This window comes from Pan troglodytes, chromosome 4 (assembly GCF_028858775.2).
Source record: "Pan troglodytes isolate AG18354 chromosome 4, NHGRI_mPanTro3-v2.0_pri, whole genome shotgun sequence".
Lineage (NCBI taxonomy): Eukaryota > Metazoa > Chordata > Mammalia > Primates > Hominidae > Pan > Pan troglodytes.
In genome coordinates this window covers 14,411,772-14,435,481 of record NC_072402.2, presented here as the reverse complement: position 1 = coordinate 14,435,481, position 23,710 = coordinate 14,411,772, and the positions used below count along the sequence as shown (strand labels likewise).

At 39.2% G+C, this 23,710-nt stretch overlaps 1 protein-coding gene across 3 annotated transcripts in view; it reads left to right on the top strand.

The window, feature by feature from the left end:
- The window catches only part of DNAH5 (dynein axonemal heavy chain 5), a 327,271-nt gene that overhangs the window by 227,794 nt on the left and 75,767 nt on the right, over positions 1-23,710 (top strand). For all 3 annotated transcript variants that reach the window (XM_016952957.4, XM_016952956.4, XM_054684178.2), the window contains exons 51-59: positions 716-914; positions 3,279-3,451; positions 8,670-8,800; positions 12,194-12,347; positions 12,847-13,114; positions 18,601-18,832; positions 19,967-20,081; positions 20,440-20,616; positions 23,395-23,598. In XM_016952957.4, the coding sequence (XP_016808446.4) occupies positions 716-914; positions 3,279-3,451; positions 8,670-8,800; positions 12,194-12,347; positions 12,847-13,114; positions 18,601-18,832; positions 19,967-20,081; positions 20,440-20,616; positions 23,395-23,598 (1,653 nt within the window). The remainder of the gene's footprint in view (positions 1-715; positions 915-3,278; positions 3,452-8,669; positions 8,801-12,193; positions 12,348-12,846; positions 13,115-18,600; positions 18,833-19,966; positions 20,082-20,439; positions 20,617-23,394; positions 23,599-23,710) is intronic.

The following is a 23,710-nucleotide window of genomic DNA, read 5'->3' as shown; positions in this document are numbered from 1 at the left end:
TTCAGGCAACCAGATAGCATTCTATCATTAGTAATGCAATGGCTTAAAAATCTGTAACCTGAAAAATGTTACGAAGCTAAGAAATTTCCACCAGTCTTTCATATCAAATAATGAGCTTACACATACATTTGTTATTCTTGCTTACATACATTTGTTATTCTTGCTATATAAACAGGAGTATTGAGCAATTAATTTCCTCAACTTTCAGTTAACCTTGGACCTTGGATTATCTGGATTAGGTGCTTGCTTTTTTTGTTCAGATAATCCAGTTTTTGCCACAAATTTTATTCACTTTGTGTTAAGTGAATACACCTTTGTAATTTTTCAGTTGTATACGTGAGAGTTGTTCATATTCTGTATCTTACGTTATACTCTGGCCACATGAATGTAGATGTCTTATTAAAAAGACTAATTTATTACAAACTGAAGACTTTTACGTAGAATATTAGTTTGTTGATTGGTCAGAGCAATTTTCAATATTATTGTTGGAGGATTTTTTCTTCTTACTTCAGAGACTGCAAATAAATAGACTACTTTCTATTTAATATACTTGAATGAGGCCAATTTGAAGTGAAGTTGAGCATATTTGAACCCTAACTTTTTAAAATGTTGAATCTTAAATCAGGAAGGATAATACTCTACAGTACTGTCAACCTGAATTCCCAATTATGGCATAACAGGAATTACTAACACATTTTAATTATACTTTCAACAGGATCTGTTAAAGCTGTGGAAGCATGAGTGTAAACGTGTTATAGCTGACCGTTTCACAGTGTCCAGTGATGTGACCTGGTTTGATAAGGCTTTAGTAAGTTTGGTAGAGGAGGAGTTTGGTGAAGAGAAAAAACTCTTGGTGGATTGTGGAATTGACACATATTTTGTGGATTTCTTGAGAGATGCACCTGAAGCTGCAGGTAAACTATTGAAGTGGAATTTGGAATTCCCCAAAAGGTGTTCCCTAAAGGGAAATCTGAAGACAGAAGATTCAGTTGATGGATGTTGAGTTTCTTTCTAGTAAACTTTATTGATACAAGCCTGAGACACAGTAGATGCTCAATAAAACTAGGATGAGTGAATTAATGCATTATCACGGAGTTTAAAGATGAACTAGTTTATGCATATCACGCTTGGATATTAAAGTAGAGTTGGGGGGCAGGATTCGGTAGGAGACAGTGCACAGGACTTGCAGTCTTGCAGACAGAGGTGAGTTTGAGGAAGGAATCCACCACACATTAGTTAGCTGGGCATCTCGGCACTCTCTTGAACCTCATTCATAAAAATAAAAGTATTACTATGTGCATCACATGCACCGTGGGGAGTCCCTGAAATGTTATCTGTAGAATGGCTTGGTCAGTCTATGGCCTGTAGTCACTGCTAAATGAAAGGCAGCAAATATAATGATACTTATTATTATTCAGGTCATCCTGAATGTTGAAAATAAAAAGGAAAACTTCCAATTGTATGAGAGGGTCATTAAATGTAATTGGAATGAGATGGCTGATGTGGGGCAAGCTTTTGTGATTATGGTTCCAGGGGAAATTGAGATATATGACTTTTCTTATGAAAAGATGCAGTGCTCCACTTTTTTTCCCCTCAGAAGTAACTAGGCTTAGTTAAAAATATTTTTCTTTCATTTAACCTCTTCTAATACTGAGGATGGATTTTAAGTTAATTTGCAGATTTTTAAAAGCATGTTTAAAAACATGCTAAGTATATCTTGAAAATGATTGGAAATGACTAGGCAGTGCTTCTCTAGATTTGATAACCGTAAATGTGAACTATCAAAAGTTTCTGAGTGACAATTGCAAAATAATGTTTATTTCTGGAGATGCAATTGGAATGATCCTTCTACAGAAAGAAGCTGACACATTTTATTTTAATCAGGTCAAACACATACAAAAATCCTGTAAGAGTAAGGGCATCTTACAAGGTAATTAAAATGTATGTAATTTATTCCCTGTAATTCAGAAGGATAAACAATCAGATTATGATTTTCAAGGACCAAAGCACAACTGCTGCATTTTGGGGGCCGGGGGAGGGTCTAGAGACAAATGCATAACCTTCTGTGTCATTGAAACACTATTTCTCAAAGCTTGATTTGGGCATTTATGAGAATTGTGACTACTGGAATTTGATTAGTGAGAGCTTTGCAGATAGGTCAATCTTAATGATTGTGTTAAACCAATCTCATTTGTTATAAAAAGATTAACATACTATTATGTTAGGACACAGTCAATTGAAAATAATTATGTACTATAAGGTTAGAAAGACCCACTCATTCTTCTTGTACCCAGTGAAATTCTAAGTCGTTATTGGTATATTCAACTAATGTGTCCCTTTTTTCCCTGTTACTAATGTTAATTGATTGTGAATTTATAGATGCCCAATTTAGCTTTTTCTTGAGCATTATCCTTTTTTTTTTTTTTGAAACAGAGTCTCGCTCTGTTTCCCAGGCTGGATGCAGGCTTGGCTTATGGCAACCTCGGCCTCCTGGCGATTCTCCTGCCTCAGCCTCCCGAGTAGCTGGGACTACAGGCACACACCACCAGGCCTAGCTAATTTCTGTAATTTTAGTAGAGATGGGGTTTCACCATGTTGGTCAGGCTGGTCTTGAACTCCTGACCTCAAGTGATCTGCCCACCTTGGCCTCTGCTTTGTAGTTAACACTGGAAAAGTGTTAAGCTGGTATATTATATGTTTCTAATTTTTAAAAAAAGTATATTGATTTTAATACATCTTGCCCTAGTGAAATAATTGAATATGCTTATTCATTTTGGAAATTATTTTTCTATTTCTCTCAACCCTCCACCCCATATTCTAATTCACTTCTATTTTTACCACTGACCTGAGATTCATGAATTATAAAAATTTCCTGAGTAAATGCAATAACCTTTTTCTTTTTATTCTTATCAAACAGTTTTGTAATTCTTGACCTCCCTTGCTGATTCTGACATTCAGCACTTGACCATTAAGCTAATATATCTGGGAGGACCTTTGAAATGCCAACAATCAGTTGTGGGTTCAAATTCAATTCAATGACGATAACATTATTTGAAATTGACTCTTGCTGGATAGGAAACAACAAAGACTGCATATGATCACAAAAATCCTAACGCTTCTATTGTTGTCTTCTGTTTTTGCAAAATACACACTATGGCATTTAGCTTAAAATGAATGTTATTCAGTGTTAGGTTGTAGAGCTTTGAGTGTATTAATTTAGATTGAAGTAAAATGCAGGTATTTGCAGAAACTTAACTGATTCTTATTTCCCGCCAAAGGTGAAACATCTGAAGAGGCTGATGCTGAAACACCTAAAATTTATGAGCCAATTGAATCTTTTAGTCACCTAAAAGAGCGTCTGAATATGTTCCTGCAGCTCTATAATGAGAGCATCCGTGGCGCCGGCATGGACATGGTGTTCTTTGCAGATGCCATGGTTCACTTAGTCAAGGTACAGTAGCCACTCTGAGTAGTGCCTTGTGGAGGTGACAGACATTTGGCTTCACACCATGGTCCTGTCTCTCTTTTATTTTCATTTCCTAGGAGAATCTTCAGTTTAAAATAGACTCCATGCTATATTCCAATTTAATTTCTAAGCTGAATGCAACATGTCGCACCTTATAGACTTGAAATAAGAGCCTGTGTACTTTAAATGTGTGATGTGATAATTTTATTCAGTGTTTCTATATGGCTTCCAGCTCAGTGCTTTCACCACGGAGAATGAATATGGTTGACATCTGAGTTCAGAGCACAGGCAAAGTCTACATCTTTTTGTATCATGCAAAGAATATCCTATAAAAAAATAGTACATAAGCCTTGAGGACATTATGTTATGTGGAGTAAGCCAGACTCAGAAGGGTAAATACTGTATAATTCTACTCATATAAATCCCCAGTGTAGCCAAAATCAGAGACAAAAAGTAGGATGGAGAATTCCAGTGTTGGGTGGAGAGATGATTGGGGAGTTAGTGTTAAATGGTACAGAGTTTCAGTTTTGCAAGATGAAAAGCATTGTGGAGATCAGTGGTGCTGATAGTTGCACAACAATGTAAATGTACTTAATGATATTGAACAATATACTTAATGGTTACAGTGGTAAATTTTAGATTATGTGTATTTTACCACGATTAGAAACAATAATTTAAAAATAGTGTATAAACAGTTGACTTTGAGATGAAAATTCTGTTAGAATGAAATCCACCAGGAAAGTATAATTTCTATTCTAGTTTGTCATATGAGAAGGGCTTCCCAACCCCGGGGCCGCAGACCACTACGTGTCTATGGCCTGTTAGGAACAGGGCTGCACAGCAGGAGGTGAGCAGCAGGTGAACAAGCAAAGCCAAGTTCTGCCTCCAGTGGCATTAGATTTTCATAGGAGCCCAAACCCTATTGTGAATGCTCATGTGAAGGATCTAGTTGCACGCTCCTTATGAGAATGGAATGCCTGATGATCTGTCACTGTCTCCCATCACCCTCAGATGGGACCATCTAGTTGTAGGAAAACAAGCTCAGGGCACCCACTGATTCTACATTATGGCGAGCTATATAATTATTTCATAGTATATTACAATATAATAATAATAGAAATCAAGTGCACAATAAATGTAATGCGCTTGAATCATTCCAAAACCATCACTCAGCCCCGTCCCATCCATGGAAAAATTGTCTTCCACAATACTGGTCCCTGGTGCCAAGAAGGTTAGGGACTGCTGGTATGAGTCATTACCGTATCCATTTTTAGGACAGTTGATCCTCAAAGGTTGGAAGTAGAATATATTATTTTGTTTGAAAACTTATGTGACTTAATTTATCTACAGTGCAAGAAAATGCCATTTAAAAATCCATTGTTGATATTCTCACTTTGTTGATATCAACTACTTTTCCGGACTACATCCTTTTAGTTAGAAAGAAAATGATTCGACATTGTCTTCCATGATTTAGGTTCCACCGTGAGGAACCACTGCACAATATACAAATTGTCACCTCTAAAAATTACTGAATCTACAAACGGAGGGGGTTTTAGAGGTTATCTAGTCAACCATTCCTCTGAAAATAGGGATTACCTGCTCCTTTTCCCTGCAAGAAAGAAAAGCATTTCTGCAAGGCTGGAGTAAGTCAGAGAGAGGGAGGAAGACAGAGAGGCTGCTCAGGAGCTGGGTCTCCCCAGCACGAGGGCACTTGGCTTGGCAACTCTGTGGATTCTCAGAATCTGAGACATCTGTACCCAATTATGAGCTCAAATATTCTTCCAAAGCCAACTATAAATAACATTTTGAAATTCGCTCTTAATTTATAGTTGATTAAGAGTTGTTTCAGGAAGAATAAACATTCTGTCATTTTTAATAATTAAAAGGAAGAAAAAGGAAAGGAAAATATATTTTCCAAATGAGTATTACCAAAGGCAATTTCATGACAAATAGCCTGCCTGCTGGAGACAGAATCTGATTGACCTGGGATTTCATAGCTCAAGTTGAAGATGCAGTTATTTATGTTAAGTGTCGTGCTTGAGCAAGTTCACTAGAACTGCCGTTTTCTCCGTGATTCGCAGCCCAGATGATGAGTGAGGAGGCTTTCTTGAAACACTTTGGGTGTGATGTTGGAGGTGTGAATGCCTCGGTGCTGGGGCCTCGCTGGTGTTTTCTCTCACTCTCTGCCTCTTGTCTGTCTGCTCTGGAATTGGCTGAAGAATCCGTGACTAGAGTTTTTGAGCTAAAATGTTGCATTCCTCTCCACTTCCCGGCTGGCCCTGTCTTCTCTCATTTTCTGTGCACAGCGCATCCACGCTCTGTGTCATGCTGCTGTGAGCCTTGAAATACGTGGCCTAGTTACAAGGCACGATAGAAGCCAAGAGTAAGAATTGCAGACAAAAACTGCAGCAAAACAGGATATGATATGAGACCAAGCCTATTTCTTAGTTCCTTTCTTAGTTAGAAACTCAATTTTCTTTCAATACAGTGTATCTGTGTGATACCTCTTTTGTCTCTTTGGTGAAAGTTCAAACCATGGTGTATATGGTTTTGCATGATCTAGTTCCTGCTTACCAGCCAGCCTCCCGAGTCATGCTCTGCCTGGTGTGTGATCCAGAACAACGGGCTGCTTATGGGTAAACAAATCATGATCCTGGAGCGCCTCCCCCATGTGTATTCCCCACCCATATACTACCTTGTGGAAAGTTTATCTGTGTGTTTGTCTCCCTATCAGAAGACTAGGCTCTAGGAGGGTGGGTTCCCGTCTTAGTGACCTCAGTCTTGACAGGATGGACCACTGCTGAGAACCACACAGAGAATCTGGATACATTGTCTGGAATTTAATCAAGTCCCCCAAATAAGCCCTAAACAATCCTTTGCTGCCTTATATCCTGATATTTCCATACCTCATACTGAAGTTCTCACCCCAGGGGGCACTTCAGGCCTTTTGCTAATTCTGAGATACTGTGTGTCTCACTCCTTCTTAAAAGGCAGCTCAGCTCATGCCTGGCACACCACCTTCTTTGTGTGATGTACTTCTAGTCATCCAAGTCAAAGTCCAGCTCTGCACCTAAGACATACCTCACCCAGGCGGGGATGTTTCCCCAGCATTCTTTTCTCTGGTTGCCATCACTCCTGTCTCTGTGCCAGTGCTCACCATGGCTCATGACCCCAGCCTCTGTCCCCTGTTCCAGCGTGAGCTCCTGAGGGGCAGGGTGGACATTATTCATTTTTGAGTACTTGCTGATGAAATTAAAAACGCATATCTCCACCTCACAATCTGTATATAACAGGACAAAATAGCCCTATTTGAGGGTCTCACTGGATTTAACTAGATTATGAGGTTTTGAGTCTGCTTTGCAAGCCTTCTCTGTTCATGTATCTGTTCCTTTGTCAGATATGTTTTGAGGGTTTACCATGTGTTTTAATGTAAGACCTTGGCCCAGTTCCAAGTAAAGGTTTTGGGATGAAGATTCCTTAATACCTAATTAACAACATCTTGATATATCTACCCACATCAAAGGAAATGATGATGGTTGAAAAGTGGCAACCAAGGAAAGACACAGAATGTTCTAGTGTGGCTTCCAGTAGCTCCTTACCCACCGTCTGTGCCTCTTGAAGCTGTGTCAGGGGAAGATCTGAAGAGGCATGTGTGACCACCTCCACCCACAATGACTTTGGCGAGAACCACATAGAGGGGACAAGCAGGAGGCTGGAAAAACAGGGCATATGCACCTACCAGTCCTGCAGGTTCTCAGGTCCACATAGAGATGGAAAATATGTTCTCCTTTTCCCAAGGTTCACACTAAACTGGGGAAAGTAATTCAAAACCAGGCATATTTTCAACAGGAATAGAACGCACTGCAGCTAGTGAGGGAATTCTGAGAAAGGATGTTTAACAAAACCTTGGCAGAATGCAGAGCCCCAGTGACTACAGGAAGCTTCCCTGGCTGTGGAGAAGTGACCCCTTCCAGTCCCTGCCCAGCCTCTATCATTCTTCTAAGAAAGATGGACGTCGCAGTGATACCCTTAGGCTCAAAATGCAGTTAGGAGGGAAAGAGAAACAGTTCTCGCATAAGGTATAAAGAACATCAAGGGGAATTCTATTCCCATCTCTCCTAGGTAGGTTTGGAAGACTGATGGTGTAACTAGTCCATTCAACACCAATAAAGCCAAATAAACATGGACTTCTGCCACAAGGGGGCTGTGGAATAGTCTTGGGCTATTGAACAGCGTGAAGTGGCCCCCCTGACCCATCTATAATCACTTATTGGTAGATACCTTAGGTATCACTGTCTTTGCCAAGTAATAGGAGGGTGTTTATGCTCATTTTCTTTCTTTTTAAAATTCCAACATCTATACCACATGTATTAGTTCTTTTCATGCTGCTGATAAAGACATACCCAAGACTGGGAAGAAAAAGGTTTAATTGGACTTATAGTTCCACATGGCTGGAGAGGCCTCAGAATCATGGTGGGAGGCGAAAGGCACTTCTTACATGGCAGCGGCAAGACAAAAAATGAGGAAGATGCAAAAGCGAAAACCCCTGATAAAACCATCAGATCTCATGAGACTTAGTCACTACCACAGGAACACTGTCGGGGAAGCCGTCCCCTTGATTCAATTATCTCCCACCAGGTCCCCAGCACAACACGTGGGAATTATGGGAGTACAATTCAAGATCAGATTTGAGTTGAGACACAGCCAAACCATATCACCTCATTTTGGGGGTTTTTCTTCCCTTCAATTTAAATTTGAACACTTTTCAAATGTGGAGGATATTCTCATCAACCACGATGCCCTGTATGCCAAGGGTAGACATTGTTCTGACATTTCTGTTCTCCTTCCTATCATACACTATTAGGTCAGACCAACTAACAGGAATCCTCAAAGCCCCCTTTAGATAGATATCTCCTTTAAAAGCCAGAGCAAGCACGGTCTGGGCTGTGTGTTGACTTTTCTGCCCTGGTGTCCTCCTACTTCCTAAAGGCACACCCCACGGTTCCCACCCTGTCTGATGCAGCCCAACACTGTTCTATTTCAGAAATGCCCTCATTCCTTCAACCAGTGTATCTCCAGTCTGATCTTGAGACACCTATATCTTCCAAAATAATAATTAGGCCTTATTCATATATTGAATAAATAGGAAAAATAGAACATTTACATGTTGAAAGATATATACTTTTTCTGTTCCATATTACAGATCTCTCGTGTCATTCGTACTCCTCGGGGAAATGCCCTCCTGGTCGGGGTGGGCGGATCAGGAAAGCAGAGCCTGACGAGGTTGGCTTCATTCATTGCTGGCTACGTTTCCTTCCAGATCACTCTGACGAGGTGACAAGCTTTTACTTTAACAAACCTAACATGGATTTTGATAAAAGGTGCTCAGAGGCCACCTGAAGTTCAAATGCATTTCTCTTACATATAAAGAGTCACAGTCATTTTCCTTCTTGAATGTTAACTTATCATCTTCCCCTGTCAACCTTTGTCATAGATCATAAACATTTCACCGTCATAATTTGCTTTTGAAATATTTCAAACTCTCACTTAGTAGCCACCTCCCTACTTTTATGTTATATATGATAGTGTATTACATGCACTTCTTTTGGTGAATTTCAGAAGACAATTGTCCCTATTGAGTGTTAATTCAGATTTCAAGAATGTTAATACAATGGAAAAATAGATGAAGATTTTATATTGGTTTACTCATTCCAACATTTCAAAATAGTTATTGAACACTGCCTATGTGTCAAGCTGTGGCTAGGTGAGCAAGGTGAATCTAGCCATATCATCAGGGATTTTGTAGCAACTCAAAGGGACAGACAACTAAGCAACCCAACTCACCCAATAAGGTGTGATTCATAGGCACCATCTATGATAAGGAAATACATGCGGACCAAATCCTATTGAAGCTTGAGGGAGGAGCTCCTAACCTAGTCTAGGGGATGATTAGAAAAGACTTCCTGGAGAAAGTGATTAAACTGAAACCTCAATATGAGGAAGACTGAGAGCAGAAGAGCAGTTAAGTGTGTTCAAGGCAGAAGAATCAGCACAGGTGAAGTCAGTCCTGGAAGAAGTTAAATACTGCAGAGTGTACAGTGTAGGGTGACAAGTGGGAATGGAAGAGAAATGGAGGCCTTTAAAGTGATAATAAAAAGTCAGACTTCATCCCAGAGCAATAGGAAACCATTGATGAGTTGCCCCTAGGGAGGACATGTCAGGTACATTTTATGTACAGAAAATAGAAGGAATTAAAATGGAATAGTTATAAGGCTGTCTCGGGTCTGGGCAAGCCATGATGCTGTCATGAGTGGCAGCAGTGAGAATGGAGAATAGAGAGTGGAAATGGAAAAGATCATCAGGAAGTTGGAGCTTCAGGGCTTGGTGCATCCTGGTTTCTGGCTTGGGAAACTATCTAGATGGTGCTGCTTCTTATCAAGACAAGGAATCCCAGGGGAGTTGACCACAGATGTGGGTGTAGTGCAGGGAGAAAACATAATTAGCACATGAAAAGTGAACATGAAGAGATAAACAGAGGTGATTTGGAGAGGTGAAACAGAATTTCAGGATTAACCAAGATAAGGTTAGAACCAGGAGACCAGTTTGGGAAGTTAGGTTGGGCTGAAAATCATTTGACGTTAATTTCTAGGTGTAGGAGCAAGAAGTCAGGCACTGATAAGCAGAACATGCTGCTGACCTGTCTCGTTGAGGGAGGCCATAGATACCTGCTAGGATGAAGGCTGAAAGTTACTAAGCATTGGGTTTGGAGATTCAAATATTTAAGCTGTTGTTACACTCTGTGTTTTGTCTGACCTATAGGGTTCTTCTTGGAGAATAAATCCAAAGATTACTGTTTTATTCAAGTACTGGGACAGAGAGAAATAATTCTAGTTACCTTGCATATGATTCTTCTAGTTTTTGGTTAGAAATCAAGCTACATAAAAGGCAACCTGCACAGGAAAGGGATTGGACTCAAATTTTTGTTCCGAACATTTGTATAAAACCTTGTAGTTTTCAAAGCACTTTTATATGCATGAGCTAATTTGATCTTCAAAAAAACCTCGTGAGTTAGTAGGACAGATAGCAGTAGCCCATCTTGCAGCTGAAGCTCAGAGAGGCTATGGCTTGCCCAACATCTCTGATCTATCTGGGAATTGATTGTAGGATTTCTGGTTTCTAGTCTTGTGTGACTTTTACTGCACCACAATGCCACATCCAGTATACCCAACCACCACTCTCACTGTGGCAGACTAGTTCCTCTGCATGTCACACTGGGAATGATCCATTACTGATGAGACGAAGGGCCAGGGTCTTTCTTTCCTTTTCATAGCTTTCAAGATGTTGTCAAACTTCTAAAGGCTTTGTATAGCCATGTGGCTAAGGCTGAGATGCAAGAGACTCTCATTTGGGAAGCACAACTATTTGTTGGTGTCTTAGGCCATATTATTTGAGGCAATGGGCCCTTGAGATCCAAGAGATTGGGTTGAAAATTTCCCCCATATCACAAGAAGCTGGGTGAGATGTTTTCCTCTTTTCTTTCTTTCTTTTTCTCTTTCTTTCTTTCTTTCTTTCTTTCTTTCTTTCTTTCTTTCTTTCTTTCCTTCTTTCTTTCTTCTCTCTCTCCCTCACTTTCTCTCCCCTCTCTCCCTCCTTTCCTTCCTTCCTTCCTTCCTTCTCTCTTTCGTTCTTTCTAGAGGCTGCATCTTCTAATTGTTTTCTGATCTCTCGGATCTCACTTCTTTAGGTGTCTTCTAGAAGTATTTGTTTTCTGATCTCTCAGATCTCACTTCTCTAGGTGTCTTTTAGAAGTATTTGTTTTCTGATCTCTTGGATCTCACTTCTTTAGGTGTCTTCTAGAAGTATTGATGCATAGTTGTGATATTTCCAATTCTAGGGTGTAGGTTACAGAAGTTGGAAAAAGGTAGAGTTAAATATTCACTAGTTTTTAAAAAATCAGATGGCTCTTTTCTCTTGCACCCTGAATTCTGAGTTTATTTCATGACTAAAGTGCAAATAATAATTTAGTAAGTCTGAGTCTCCAGAATTGGGATAATTTTATTTATACTTTTGGCATAATGTAGCACTCCACAGTGGGAACTCTCTAATATTTCCTGATTGTAGGTTCACTTCCACCTAAAGATTGCTTTGGGTAATTAGAGAACCTTCAGACTGGGATATTTCACACTGTAGTCTAGTACAGTGTACTGATTGCTCAGAAAACAAGCTTATTTATGTATAATACAAACATGCAATGATGATAATGGTGTTGGGGGATGAGGCAGGCACTGTTTATAACAGGGCATCTCACTCACCCTGTATAACCAAAGTTTGCATTTATTTATTTTAGTTTAATTTATGAGTTGTCATCTCAAATACCAATTGCCAATCAAATATCAATAATTGAATTTGACTTTTATCATTGTCAAAAAATTTTCAGAAAGATACATTTTGAAATGTAATGACATTTGGTTGTGATAAAAATTCTATTTTTGTTCCAGGTTGACTTTTCAGTATAGTTTTTTATGTAGAAACATTAATTAATTATAATGTTTTATGAAATGTGGATTTTTAAAAATTAACCAGTAACATTCATATAGAATACATACGTATACGATGGAACAAAATCAGCATTTTTTTGTTAGCTAAATGGTATAATGCGTTGTTACACGGTTCTTTCCCTCTCATGAAAATATTTTAGCTAATGACAAAATGAAAATATTCCTTTAGATCCTACAACACATCAAATCTGATGGAAGATCTGAAGGTTTTGTATCGAACAGCTGGTCAGCAAGGCAAAGGAATCACTTTTATTTTCACAGACAATGAGATTAAAGATGAGTCATTTTTGGAATATATGAACAATGTTTTATCATCAGGTGAGGTAGGAGCTCATTTATTCTTTATGTGTTTTATCCCTTCAGATTTCCTCCAGCTTAGAGCTCTACATGTTTTCTTCCGTTAGTGGTGTGAATAAGTGCTATTGGGGATGGGTATTAAGTGATCAGTATGAAGGATGGGTTTTTCTATTGGGTTTTTGAAGAATAAAACTCTCCATCAAAATTTGGAGCTAAGCATTTAAAACATCAGTGAATGTTCCAATAACAAATGAAAAAAACAGAAGAGCGAAGTTAGAAAGAAAGCTAATTAGATTTTTGGCATGTCCATTTACTCCTTTCCGGGGCTACAACTTTGCAGTTAATAGTAGAATCATTTATTTATTTTAAAATGTGGTGTATTTCATCTTGAAAACTTTCAATTAGTTTTCTGTAGGTGAGTTCAAGAACACAAATGGAGAAAAGACATTCTGTGTATTAAGCTCTACATTTTGATCTATTTTCCTATGTGTGTACTGAATTTGCATGCCTGTACTTCTTTTTAAGGTCTCTAACCTATTTGCTCGAGATGAAATTGATGAAATTAATAGCGACCTGGCATCAGTCATGAAAAAAGAATTCCCCAGGTGCCTTCCTACCAATGAGAACCTGCACGACTACTTCATGAGTCGGGTCCGACAGAACCTTCATATTGTGCTCTGCTTCTCGCCAGTGGGGGAGAAATTTCGAAACAGAGCTTTGAAGTTCCCTGCCCTAATTTCAGGATGCACAATTGACTGGTTCAGCCGATGGCCCAAAGATGCTTTAGTTGCTGGTTAGTATGGAAATGTTTATGCCAGGGCATAACATGTGTTCAAGGATTCTAGTTCTTTCAGGGATGCTTGAAGGCTCTGCCTCAGCTGGATCTCCAGGCAGGCTCCAGGATGTCATGGGAAGACACAGAAGTTTAATCTCATGGACAGCATTTGTGTTCTTTTTAAGTAGGTTTGTCAGCCCAAGAGTAGTTAAAGCCAAGTATCTCTTGGACATTTCCTTCTCAAGGCTGCAATGCTGAGAATCAAAGAGGAAAACATCATCCAGCAATTCTCTGCTGGTTTCTGTCCTTGACAAAAGATGTTAACCAGCATGGTCTCTGACTGGACCCTTTGCTGCTTCTGCTTCTTTCTGATCTTCCATGCCATGGACCATTAGTGCTTCCTTACTTTGCAAATGAAACTGGAACATAAAAGTAGTAGAGGAGAGGTTAGAGAGCATACATTTAGCTTTTTGTTTGTTTTTTTTTTTTTGAAAGCTTTTGGTGAGAAATTGTCTGTTGATATTTTAAAAGAAACAGATACCCAGGTCTCATCCCTATTACATCAGAACATCAGGAGAACCCTGATTCAGGACAGTAGTTTTCAAATTTTTAAAAATGTTTTATGCAGAAGAGCCTTATTTTCCAGTAATACCTTACAAGTAGTCCTAGTAGATAAAACAGTGAAAAGTAGATGGGGGTTGCTGGAGGAAGCATTCTGGAGTCTCATCCTCTTACTCCCCACTTCTACTGCCCTCACCATTGCCTCTACAGCTCTGTGGTACCCCATCTGAGAATGACTGATTAACCCATCTCTTGCTCTTTAGAGAAGGAGAAACTGAGAAGCGTGAAGTTGAGGGTTGCCATAGGTGGAAAAAGTTAGTGGGATCAGTACTGAGACTGAAACCTATGTTGTCTGTCTGTCTGTCTGTCTGTCTATCTATCTAGCTATCTATCTGTATTTCTCTCTCTATTATCTATCTAAATATCTATTAATTATCTATCCATCCATCCATTATCTATCCATCTATCTTTATCTGTCTATTATCTATCCATCCATCTATCCATCATCTATTTATTGATTATCTATCAATTACCTATTCTTAAAACAAATTCTTACCTACTGGGGAAGTTTTATTCTCAGCGCTTCACTATTGACAGTAGTGGTTTTCCAATCTGTGGCTTTTAAACACAGAATATTTTAACATGTTTGTGATATAAATTTACAGCACAGTTCTGTCTTTTGTCTTAGAAGTTTGAGAAAAGGCCAGTGATTTAAAATTTAAAGTCCCATAAAAATGTAAATATAACTGGAGGTAAGATTTGAAAAAAAAAAAACAAAAAAGAATGTAGCTCTTAATACAAAAAGTCACTGATGAAAGGAAGGAAATTAATAAAAAGAACAAAAGACCTTAAAAAAAAGATTTTAAAACTCAAGTAGGATATACATGCAGAGCACAGATCAAGAGTATTTCAGAGCTACGTTAAAGTTTATTATGAAATACAGTTATCAATATGCAAGTACTTCATAAAATGCTCTGTAAGGTATTAACAATAGAAATAACAATTTCAGGTGACAGATACTATAATATGCCAAATTAAGATGATTTACATATGAAGCTCTTTTTGTTAAGTTCCTATTTCAGTCACCTCTTCTTTTGTAGACAAAGGTCTTATTGATCCCTCCTTTGTTAATTTCTCATTGTCCCATTCTTTTAAATCTTATCACACCAACACAAACCAAGATTACATGGAGGGCAGAGAAACTTTCCTTTCTTTATCCTCAGTTGCTAGCAAATATCCCAACCTTCATGCATTAATCTGTTTGTTCATTTATTCAGAACGTACATATTGAGCTTCATGATGTTATTGGACAGACTCAAGACAAGACAGACTTGTCAACAGACACAAGACAGATTGAATTCTGTACTCCAGAGTCTCTCCCCAGGAAAGCTCGTCCACAGCCTCCTTTATAATACGTGCCATCAATTTTTTCTCCAGTCTAGTCTGTCTCCTGGCTTGAAATCTGTGTACTCAACTGCCTGCCTGGTCCATTCTTATGGATGCTTCACAAGTTTCTTAAACTGAAAATGTCTGAAACTCAAATTGTCTCCCCCTTTCAGGAAGGGCCATTATCGCTCATCAGACTAGGCAACCTGAGACCCCTTTGTCATCAACACCTCCCCTTTTCTCCAACTCTCAAGTCTTGTCCATCACCAAGTCATCTCCCTTTCACTGACATCCTAGGCCAAGCTATCATTGCTGCTCACCTGGAAAACCCAAATAGCTTTCTAATGATCTCTTCAACTCTTTCACCTGTCCCCCATCCATCTCACATTGCAGACAGAATAACGGTAAAAACACAAATACAGTTGCATTTATTTCTGCTTAAAACCTCCATGTCTTCCTATTGTTCTTAGGAAAAAACACAACCTTTAGCAGGCCTTCGTGCTGGGAAGAGCTGACCCTACCTACCTCCCCAGGCTCTCCTGAGGTCCCTTTTCTTTCCTGCTCTGTTTTCCTGGATCCTTGAATATGCTCTTTTTTTTTTTTTTTTTTTTTTTTTCCCCAGTTGTGTTCCATGCAATGCTCTCCTCCTCCCATTTCTCCCCACCCACTCCTCCTTTGTCTGGATAATGCTGGCTCAGCTAAATGTCATCTCTTCAGGAAAATCTTCCTTTGCTTCCCTCCGTTTCCCCCCTAAGCCAGGTCCTCTGTTATCCATTCCATAGCACTCTGTGCTTTTTCTTCTTGGGATTAACCACAGTGTGTAATTTATGTACCTCGTTGTGTTATTTATTTGATGAATGCTTACTAGACTAAAAACTAAATTAATGTCTTACTAGACTAAAAACTCCCGTGAGTTCAAGAACTACACATCCTTTGTTCACAATTTCAGCAGCTACTGGTGTTTGATACTTATGACGTTGAATGAATGGATCAGACTGTAGAAATTCATCATCTTTCCATAATATGGCCTTGATCACTTGCAGTCTTTCTCTAGTTCAACTTTGGATATACCTCTTTTCCCTCTGAACATGCTTTAATCATCCTTATCCTTTCACACTAGTCCCTCTACCAAGAATATTCTTCTCCATCTTTTTTATTTATTCAGTCTCCAAGGCTTAATCAAGATACATCACATCCTTCAATCCTCCTTTGTTCTCTTTGGAATATTTGAAATTTTCCCATTTTCTTGGACCTCCTATATCTATAACACTTATGCTTTACATAATTTACCTGCACATTTAAATCTTTTTAAACCTTTTGATAACCAGTAATTTTTGTGGTTATAGCTCCAATTTAGTCTGTTTACAGCCTGCACACTACATAAATGTTTAATACTATGCTAGTCATAGTAATGGATAAAAGAACTAAAAGACATAAGACATGGTTTCTTTCTTCAATAAATAGAAAATCTTGTTGGGAAAATCAATGTCTCCACACCCAATACTAACCTGCCTAATGTTATCCTGAAAGAATACAATCTGTGAGTATTAGAAGTACTTAGACACTTAGGGATTTCAGTGTTATTTATTCTTTTTAGAAAATTAGCAACAAGGTTTCTAGAAAAACTGTTATTTTAGTTGCCTTAAGGATATTGATTCTGAATTAAATTATTACCTCCAGCTGCATCTAGAAAGAAATATATCATTCGTTTGTGTTAGCATTTCGTTTAGATCATAAGAAATATTTCCAATAAAATAAAAGTATTACATTATTATGTGTTTTTCTAATTTAAAGAAGCCCCTAGGGCTGATACTGGATTTTGTAGTAATTTTAATAACTTCTAAATACCTTTGGAAAAAAAGTGAGTTTTTTTATATGTATGAATTTAAATGGACTGAATCTGTTGATGAATCATTTAAAGAAAAATATGCTTTATGTTGTAAAATCCCTGGAGGTAGCCCCAAAACTGGCATTACTGCCTTGGTGATGGGATATTGAAGATGTCAGAAGGGTTTTCTGGCCTCTTGACTGAATCTCAGCAGGCACGGGTCACTCTAAGAGGGAGTGTTCTGCTTCTTTCTGTAACCTTTCCTGCACCAGAGATCCTGGGTCTGTGGAAAAATATACTTAGAATCCCTCCTGATTTTATTCTCTTTGACTTTTTGGAGAGACAAAAGGACAATTTGCTACGTAAAGAATAAGGTCACCATTATTGATACTGTTTGTTCAGATAAGAAGGAAGAAAATCATTACATGATAAATACAAGGAAGATTTCAGAAAGCGGGCACTTCCCCGAGAATATCCCATAATGCCAAATAAAGCGTTTAGCATCATGCCTGGCACATGGTAGACATCGCAGCCATTGTGGTTAACACCTACACAAAATGTATCATAAGTATGAATTGTTGTATGGTTCCAGTACCTAGACTTGAACTTCTTAGAGTTTAAACCGTTCTTTGTACTGGTTGGCTAACTTATATGAGAAAATGTGACTTAATTATTGCCTTTTGGTATATGGTAAACTGTTTTTGTAATGAAGCTGATGAATTGTCTCTATTATTTACATAAATGTAAATACAGCCCCACAATAACAGCCTTAAGAACTTAATTTAGTGATTGGGTACTGATGGTGATAAGTACTATTTGTATGTCTTTGCCTTTTTAAGCCTTGCTTACTTGATTCATTTCTCTCCCATTTTATTGACCATATTTCTCTTTACAATACTTATATACATAGGTTGTTTCTTCTGAGATACATAGAAATGGTTGTGATAATTTTAACCGTATTTTGTGTGATGCTTGTAAATTCCTTGGGGTTGAGACCAAGTTTCACGTTCCTCTTTCATTCCATGGCACCCGTCGCAGTGGTGGCTCCGCAACAGGCATTCAGTGTACATGGTGATTGATGAGCCTATTCCCATAGCAGGGAAGGCTGTCTTAGAATTGGTCCCCAATTTGGCACTGTGGGGAAGGTAAAGGTCTCCAACAGGATACTTTTTACCCAAACATTCTAAAAGAATACTGTAAATAAGAACTGACCACAAATGACCAGCTGCCACATTTAAGAACAAGATGACTCCAGCATAAAAAAATTTAGTGATGAGCGTTTCCACATGCCAAATGCAGTCAGAGCCAGGGTGGACTAAGGGTGTGATAGGTTCTGAGTGACAAAATAAATGGCATTGTTAAATATGAGTACGAGGTGGGCACTGATTTCTGAGTTATTTGTACCATTTGTCCTGATGTAAACCATAAAACAGGTTGGCTGCTGACCAGAACCTGCAGCTGTGTAGAAGAGATGTCTCTGCACAAGCACCAGGCAACAAAGAGTGATGATAGGCTTAAAGTGTTTTTATAGTTTTATATGTACAACAGAAAATAAAATTGTTGATGTTATAGGACTGGGGCCAAAAATGCTGACACAGATCTACCTAGCTGGGGCTACAAAAATGGTTTGCATTCCTAAGAAATGTCTAAGTTTTAGAAATAAACAGTTAACTTTTAAAAGGGTAACTTACATACATATTTCACACACTGTCATCTTTATTCTCTCTAGTGTCTGAACACTTCCTCACTTCCTATGATATTGACTGCAGTTTGGAAATCAAGAAGGAGGTGGTCCAATGCATGGGCTCCTTCCAGGATGGGGTGGCTGAGAAGTGTGTTGATTATTTTCAGAGATTCCGACGTTCTACCCACGTGACGCCCAAATCATACCTCTCCTTTATTCAGGGCTATAAGTTCATATATGGAGAAAAGCATGTGGAGGTGCAGACCCTGGCCAACAGGTAAGTGTGATGTTCTTATACAAAGCTATATTAAAGCCGTGGCTCTCAACCAGGGACAGATTTGCCCTGGTGGATATTTTGCAATGACCGGAGACATTTTTGTGTATCATAACTGTGGCGGCAGGGCAGGGAAGGGGTACTGCTGGCATGTAGTGGGTAGAGGCTTAGGGATGCTGCTAAACTTCCTGAAGTTCTTTTCCTCCACAACAAAGAATTATCCAGCCCCAAATGTCCGTGGTGCTGAGGTTGGGAAACCCTCCTCTAGAGCCTATTGACTGTTCCTTGCCCAGTAGGATAAATTATTGCCAGGTTTTTATGTGGCCTACTGCGTTCTATAATATTGAGTGACATCAGGATAGAAATAATAGACCTGGACGGGAGTTGCGAATGCAAACATCCCCTCTTCCCTCTTCTTGCCCTTCTCTTCCCATCCCTTCTGAGTGACTGAGAGGGAAAAGCCAGGTTGATGCATATGTTCACTGCCTAAGGAGTATCCCTGCTTCCCTGAAGTTTCTTCCAAATGTCACTGCTCTGCCCTATGCTTTTCTGATCAGATCATCTTCCTGAGCGTGGCTAGAATCAGCCAGAGTAAGGAATCCCTGGGTGGGCAATTACACGAAATGAATCGGAGGGTTCCCATCTCTATGGTCATGTTATTTCAGGTTCAGGCAGGCAGCTAGTTCCTTCCTACAGCTGTTCTGATGGCTTTAAATTGGTTTCTTAAGCCCACATCATTCTTCTTTTAACTTCATTTGTCTCTTTTGAAAAACAGGCGTTATTTTCCTTCCTGCATGACTGAGCTTTAAGCATTTGAAGTCTATTGTCATTTAGCCTAATGTCATTAAGTATGTTTCCTGCGTGATACAGATTCTAGCCTTACTGTTGTTCCTAATTTCATGACGTGTGTTCTAGCAGGTTCGCTGTTCTTGCACGTGGTCTGTAAAGAACATACATGTTATCAGTCTAGAGTCAAGACTGGATCTGTATCCTTTTTGCTAAGCCCTCTTGGGTTTGCTACTTGCATACATGCAATCTTCAGATATAACCATTACCACTCATTATTGGACCAGTACTTGAGAATTGCATCCAAGTCCTACACATTTTAACATTGCTTGCTTGGATTTTCAATCCCAGAATGAATACTGGATTGGAAAAGCTCAAAGAAGCTTCAGAGTCTGTTGCAGCCTTGAGTAAAGAACTGGAAGCGAAAGAAAAGGAGCTACAAGTGGCCAACGATAAAGCTGACATGGTGGGTGGGCATTTACACATGTGCCACGTTCCTTTTGAATTCTCAGTTCACAAGTATTAATGATCTATGCATATTCACTGGCTATAACTAGTGAAGTATACATTAACTTCCATTGGAATAAAATACTCTTAATTTTATGTATAAAAAACTGGGTAAGTGCAGGAGGCGGAGCTTGCAGTGAGCCGAGACCGCGCTACTGCACTCCAGCCTGGGCGACAGAGCGAGACTCCGTCTCAAAAAAAAAAAAAAAAAAAACTGGGTAAGTGAACAAAATCAACAAATCAAGGCAAAAATGTGCATTTTCAGCTGGATGTTTAATACTGTTTGGTGAAGTATTGCTTGCTTTATATTGAATTAGGTCTTAAAAGAAGTGACAATGAAAGCACAGGCTGCTGAAAAGGTCAAGGCTGAGGTACAGAAGGTGAAGGACAGGGCCCAGGCCATTGTGGACAGCATCTCTAAAGACAAAGCCATTGCCGAAGAAAAACTGGAAGCAGCAAAACCAGCTTTAGAAGAGGCAGAAGCTGCATTGCAGGTGCATCTACGTGATATAACAGATGTCAACTTTAGGGCTTAAGAGGCAGACTAATGCTAAAAAGACTAATAACAGCAAGGAAATGCTCTACTGGTTCAGATGAAAGCTCTATCCACTTGAGTGATTTCAAGTAATATTTTTTGCTTGAGACTTTATTAGCTCTTTATAGGTTTTGCCTATTCTGCTTGACATCTCACACTCTTCACTCATCAATGTTGGGCAATGCCATATACTGGTGGCCAAGAGTCCTGGGTCCTCATTTCAACTCTGTTGTCAATAAGCTATGTAATGTTGGAAAAGTTACATCAACTTTCTAAGGCAACATTCTCTCATTCATTCATTGAGGCCAATGGAGTAGGTGATCTGTAAGATACGACGTTTTCTGTCTATGAATTACCCAAATAAAGAACTACTGATCTGATGTAGCACATTAATGAGAGAGTTTGAGCAGGCTTCCAACGCAATTAAACAGTACAATTGTGTATTAGTCTGTGTTCACACTGTATAAAGATGTTACCTGAGACTGGGTAATTGATAAACAAAAGACGTTTAATTGACTCACAGTTCCGCATGGCTGGGGAGGCCTCAGGAAACTTACGATCATGGCAGAAGGTGAACGGAAGCAGACACTTTCTTCACAAGATGGCAGGAGAGAGATCAGGGGAAACTGCCACTTTGAAACCATCAGATCTCCTGAGAACTCACTCACCATCATGAGAACAGCATGGGGGAAACTGTCCCCATGATCCAATCACCTCCCACCAGGTCCCTCCCTTGACATGTGGAGATTACAGTTTGAGATGAGATTTGGGTGGGGACATAGAGCTAAACCATATCAAACTATGTGGCAATACACCAATGGCAAAATTACAAAAGAGGTTGGATTTTGAGAAAATGAAATGAGTTTAGTGAACTAGGCCACACCTTAAAGGCTGGTCCAGTTTTGAAGACTCACTTTTACTAAGAAAGTTCCAGGTATGTACAAACTCTTTAACATTTTGACATCAGGTTACATAAATCTATTCAACAAATAAGACAACAAATCTTGTGCAAAGAATGTGTCTCTTCCTATCTTGATATTAATGTGACTTTAACCAGCTCAGAGCAAAAATAAAAAATACCTCCAGATGTTAGATAACTGTTCTATTGCCACAGCATATAGGAGATTATATAACAGTCATATTTCTTGGCCTGCAGAAAAGAGAGGACTTTAATGCTTAGGTGAAACAGGTTGAGTTTTTGTTCCCCTCTCCAACCTCTTTTACCTGGGCATCTAACACAGCTGAGCACCTTGCTGTTTGAAAATTATTTTTAAAGCTAAAGTAAAGTAAGCATGCCTAGCCCTTACATTTTAGATAACTTTAATTTGACCCTACCCTACTTTCCTCACTGGCTGCTGTTCTATTTTTCTCTTTTCTTTTATAACTGTGCACCTCAAATAAAGGTCTGTTTGCCATTTTCAGTTCTCTACTACACATTCACCCTAACTTCCAGCTGTCTGGCTTTCATAACTGCTAGTATTAATATATTAAAACAGGCTGGGCATGGTGGCTCACGCCTGTAATCCCAGTACTTTGGGAGGCTGAGGTGGGCAGATCACCTGATGTCAGGAGTTTGAGACCAGCCTGGCCAACATGGTGAAACTCTGTCTCTACTAAAAATACAAAAATTAGCCAGGCATGGTGGTGCGTGCCTGCAGTCCCAGCTATTCAGGAGGCTGAGGCACGAGAATCACTTGAACCTGGGAGGGGGAGGTTGCAGTGAGCTGAGATTATGCCACTGCACTCCAGCCTGGGTGACAGAGTGAGACTCAGGTCTCAAAATAAAAAACAAAAGCAAAACTATATATATACAAACCTTTTCAAGGTATGTAATTACATTCCTAATTTACCAAGTTTAGTGTTTTTTCTTTGTCCTCAGTCCTTGGAGAAAAAATCATTCACTTTTATGAGAAGGTCATTGGTTACTGTCTTTTGATAGAAAGGATGCAAATACAAACCAGATGGATGTTTTGAAGATCTGGAAGGAAGGAATATATACTATTTGTCTTAGAGATAGGATTGTTTCCAATTCTTACATTTAACACTTTTTCAATACTTATTCCGTAGTGAGTTTTAGGTGATTGAGCAGTTATTATCAACCAAAACAGGTGTATGTGACTATTAAATCATTTACTCTGTAAGTGTATACATACTAGAAATGGAATGGAACTTTTCTAAGAGAGAGCTTAGTAAAATTCATATTGCTCAAGTCCCATCATTTAAAGGTCAGTTCCCAGCTAAGAAACCTCTAATTATTCAATCTGTCAGCCCTGTGGCTACCCTCTGGTGTCAGTCCACAGTGAGGAGCCTGAATTGTTTAAGAGAGAGAGGCAGATTCTTGACCTACATAGCTAATGAGTAAAAAAGCACCGCAAATACTGTAATTTTCCTGGCTTTGAACCTCGAAATCTACTTATGTGCTGACTATTCTTTTTCTTTCAGATTATGCCTTTCTTTTTTCTGGCACAAAGCCATCTGTGCACTTTTAGAGAAGTCACAGCTCCTTATCTGCTCGCCAACATTTCTTTCCTGTCACTGCTAGTTTGAATAGTGGAAATGTGAACTTGTTGGGACATGGTGTTTCTTTGGGATTAAATATGCATCTAGACCCCGTGGCCTGCATCTAACTTAAAACAGTTTTCTGTCCTCTGTTGAAATAGCAGCATTTGGACATGCAAGGTTTGCTTGTCTGTGCTTTCCTATCTGAGGTTGGGTGATCCTTCCTTTCATCCCCCAGACCATCAGGCCTTCGGACATCGCCACTGTCCGCACGTTGGGCCGCCCCCCTCACCTCATCATGCGGATCATGGATTGCGTACTGCTGCTGTTTCAAAGGAAAGTCAGTGCTGTGAAAATTGACCTGGAAAAAAGCTGTACCATGCCCTCCTGGCAGGAATCCTTAAAACTGATGACTGCAGGGAACTTTTTACAGAACTTACAGGTTGGTAGTTCAGTGGTGATGGGCTAAGAGGGAACTCATTCTTCACTGGTGTATGAGTCCTTTTGGTAGAATAAGTTTCTAAAAAAAGAACTCACTCTACATACATGATTTT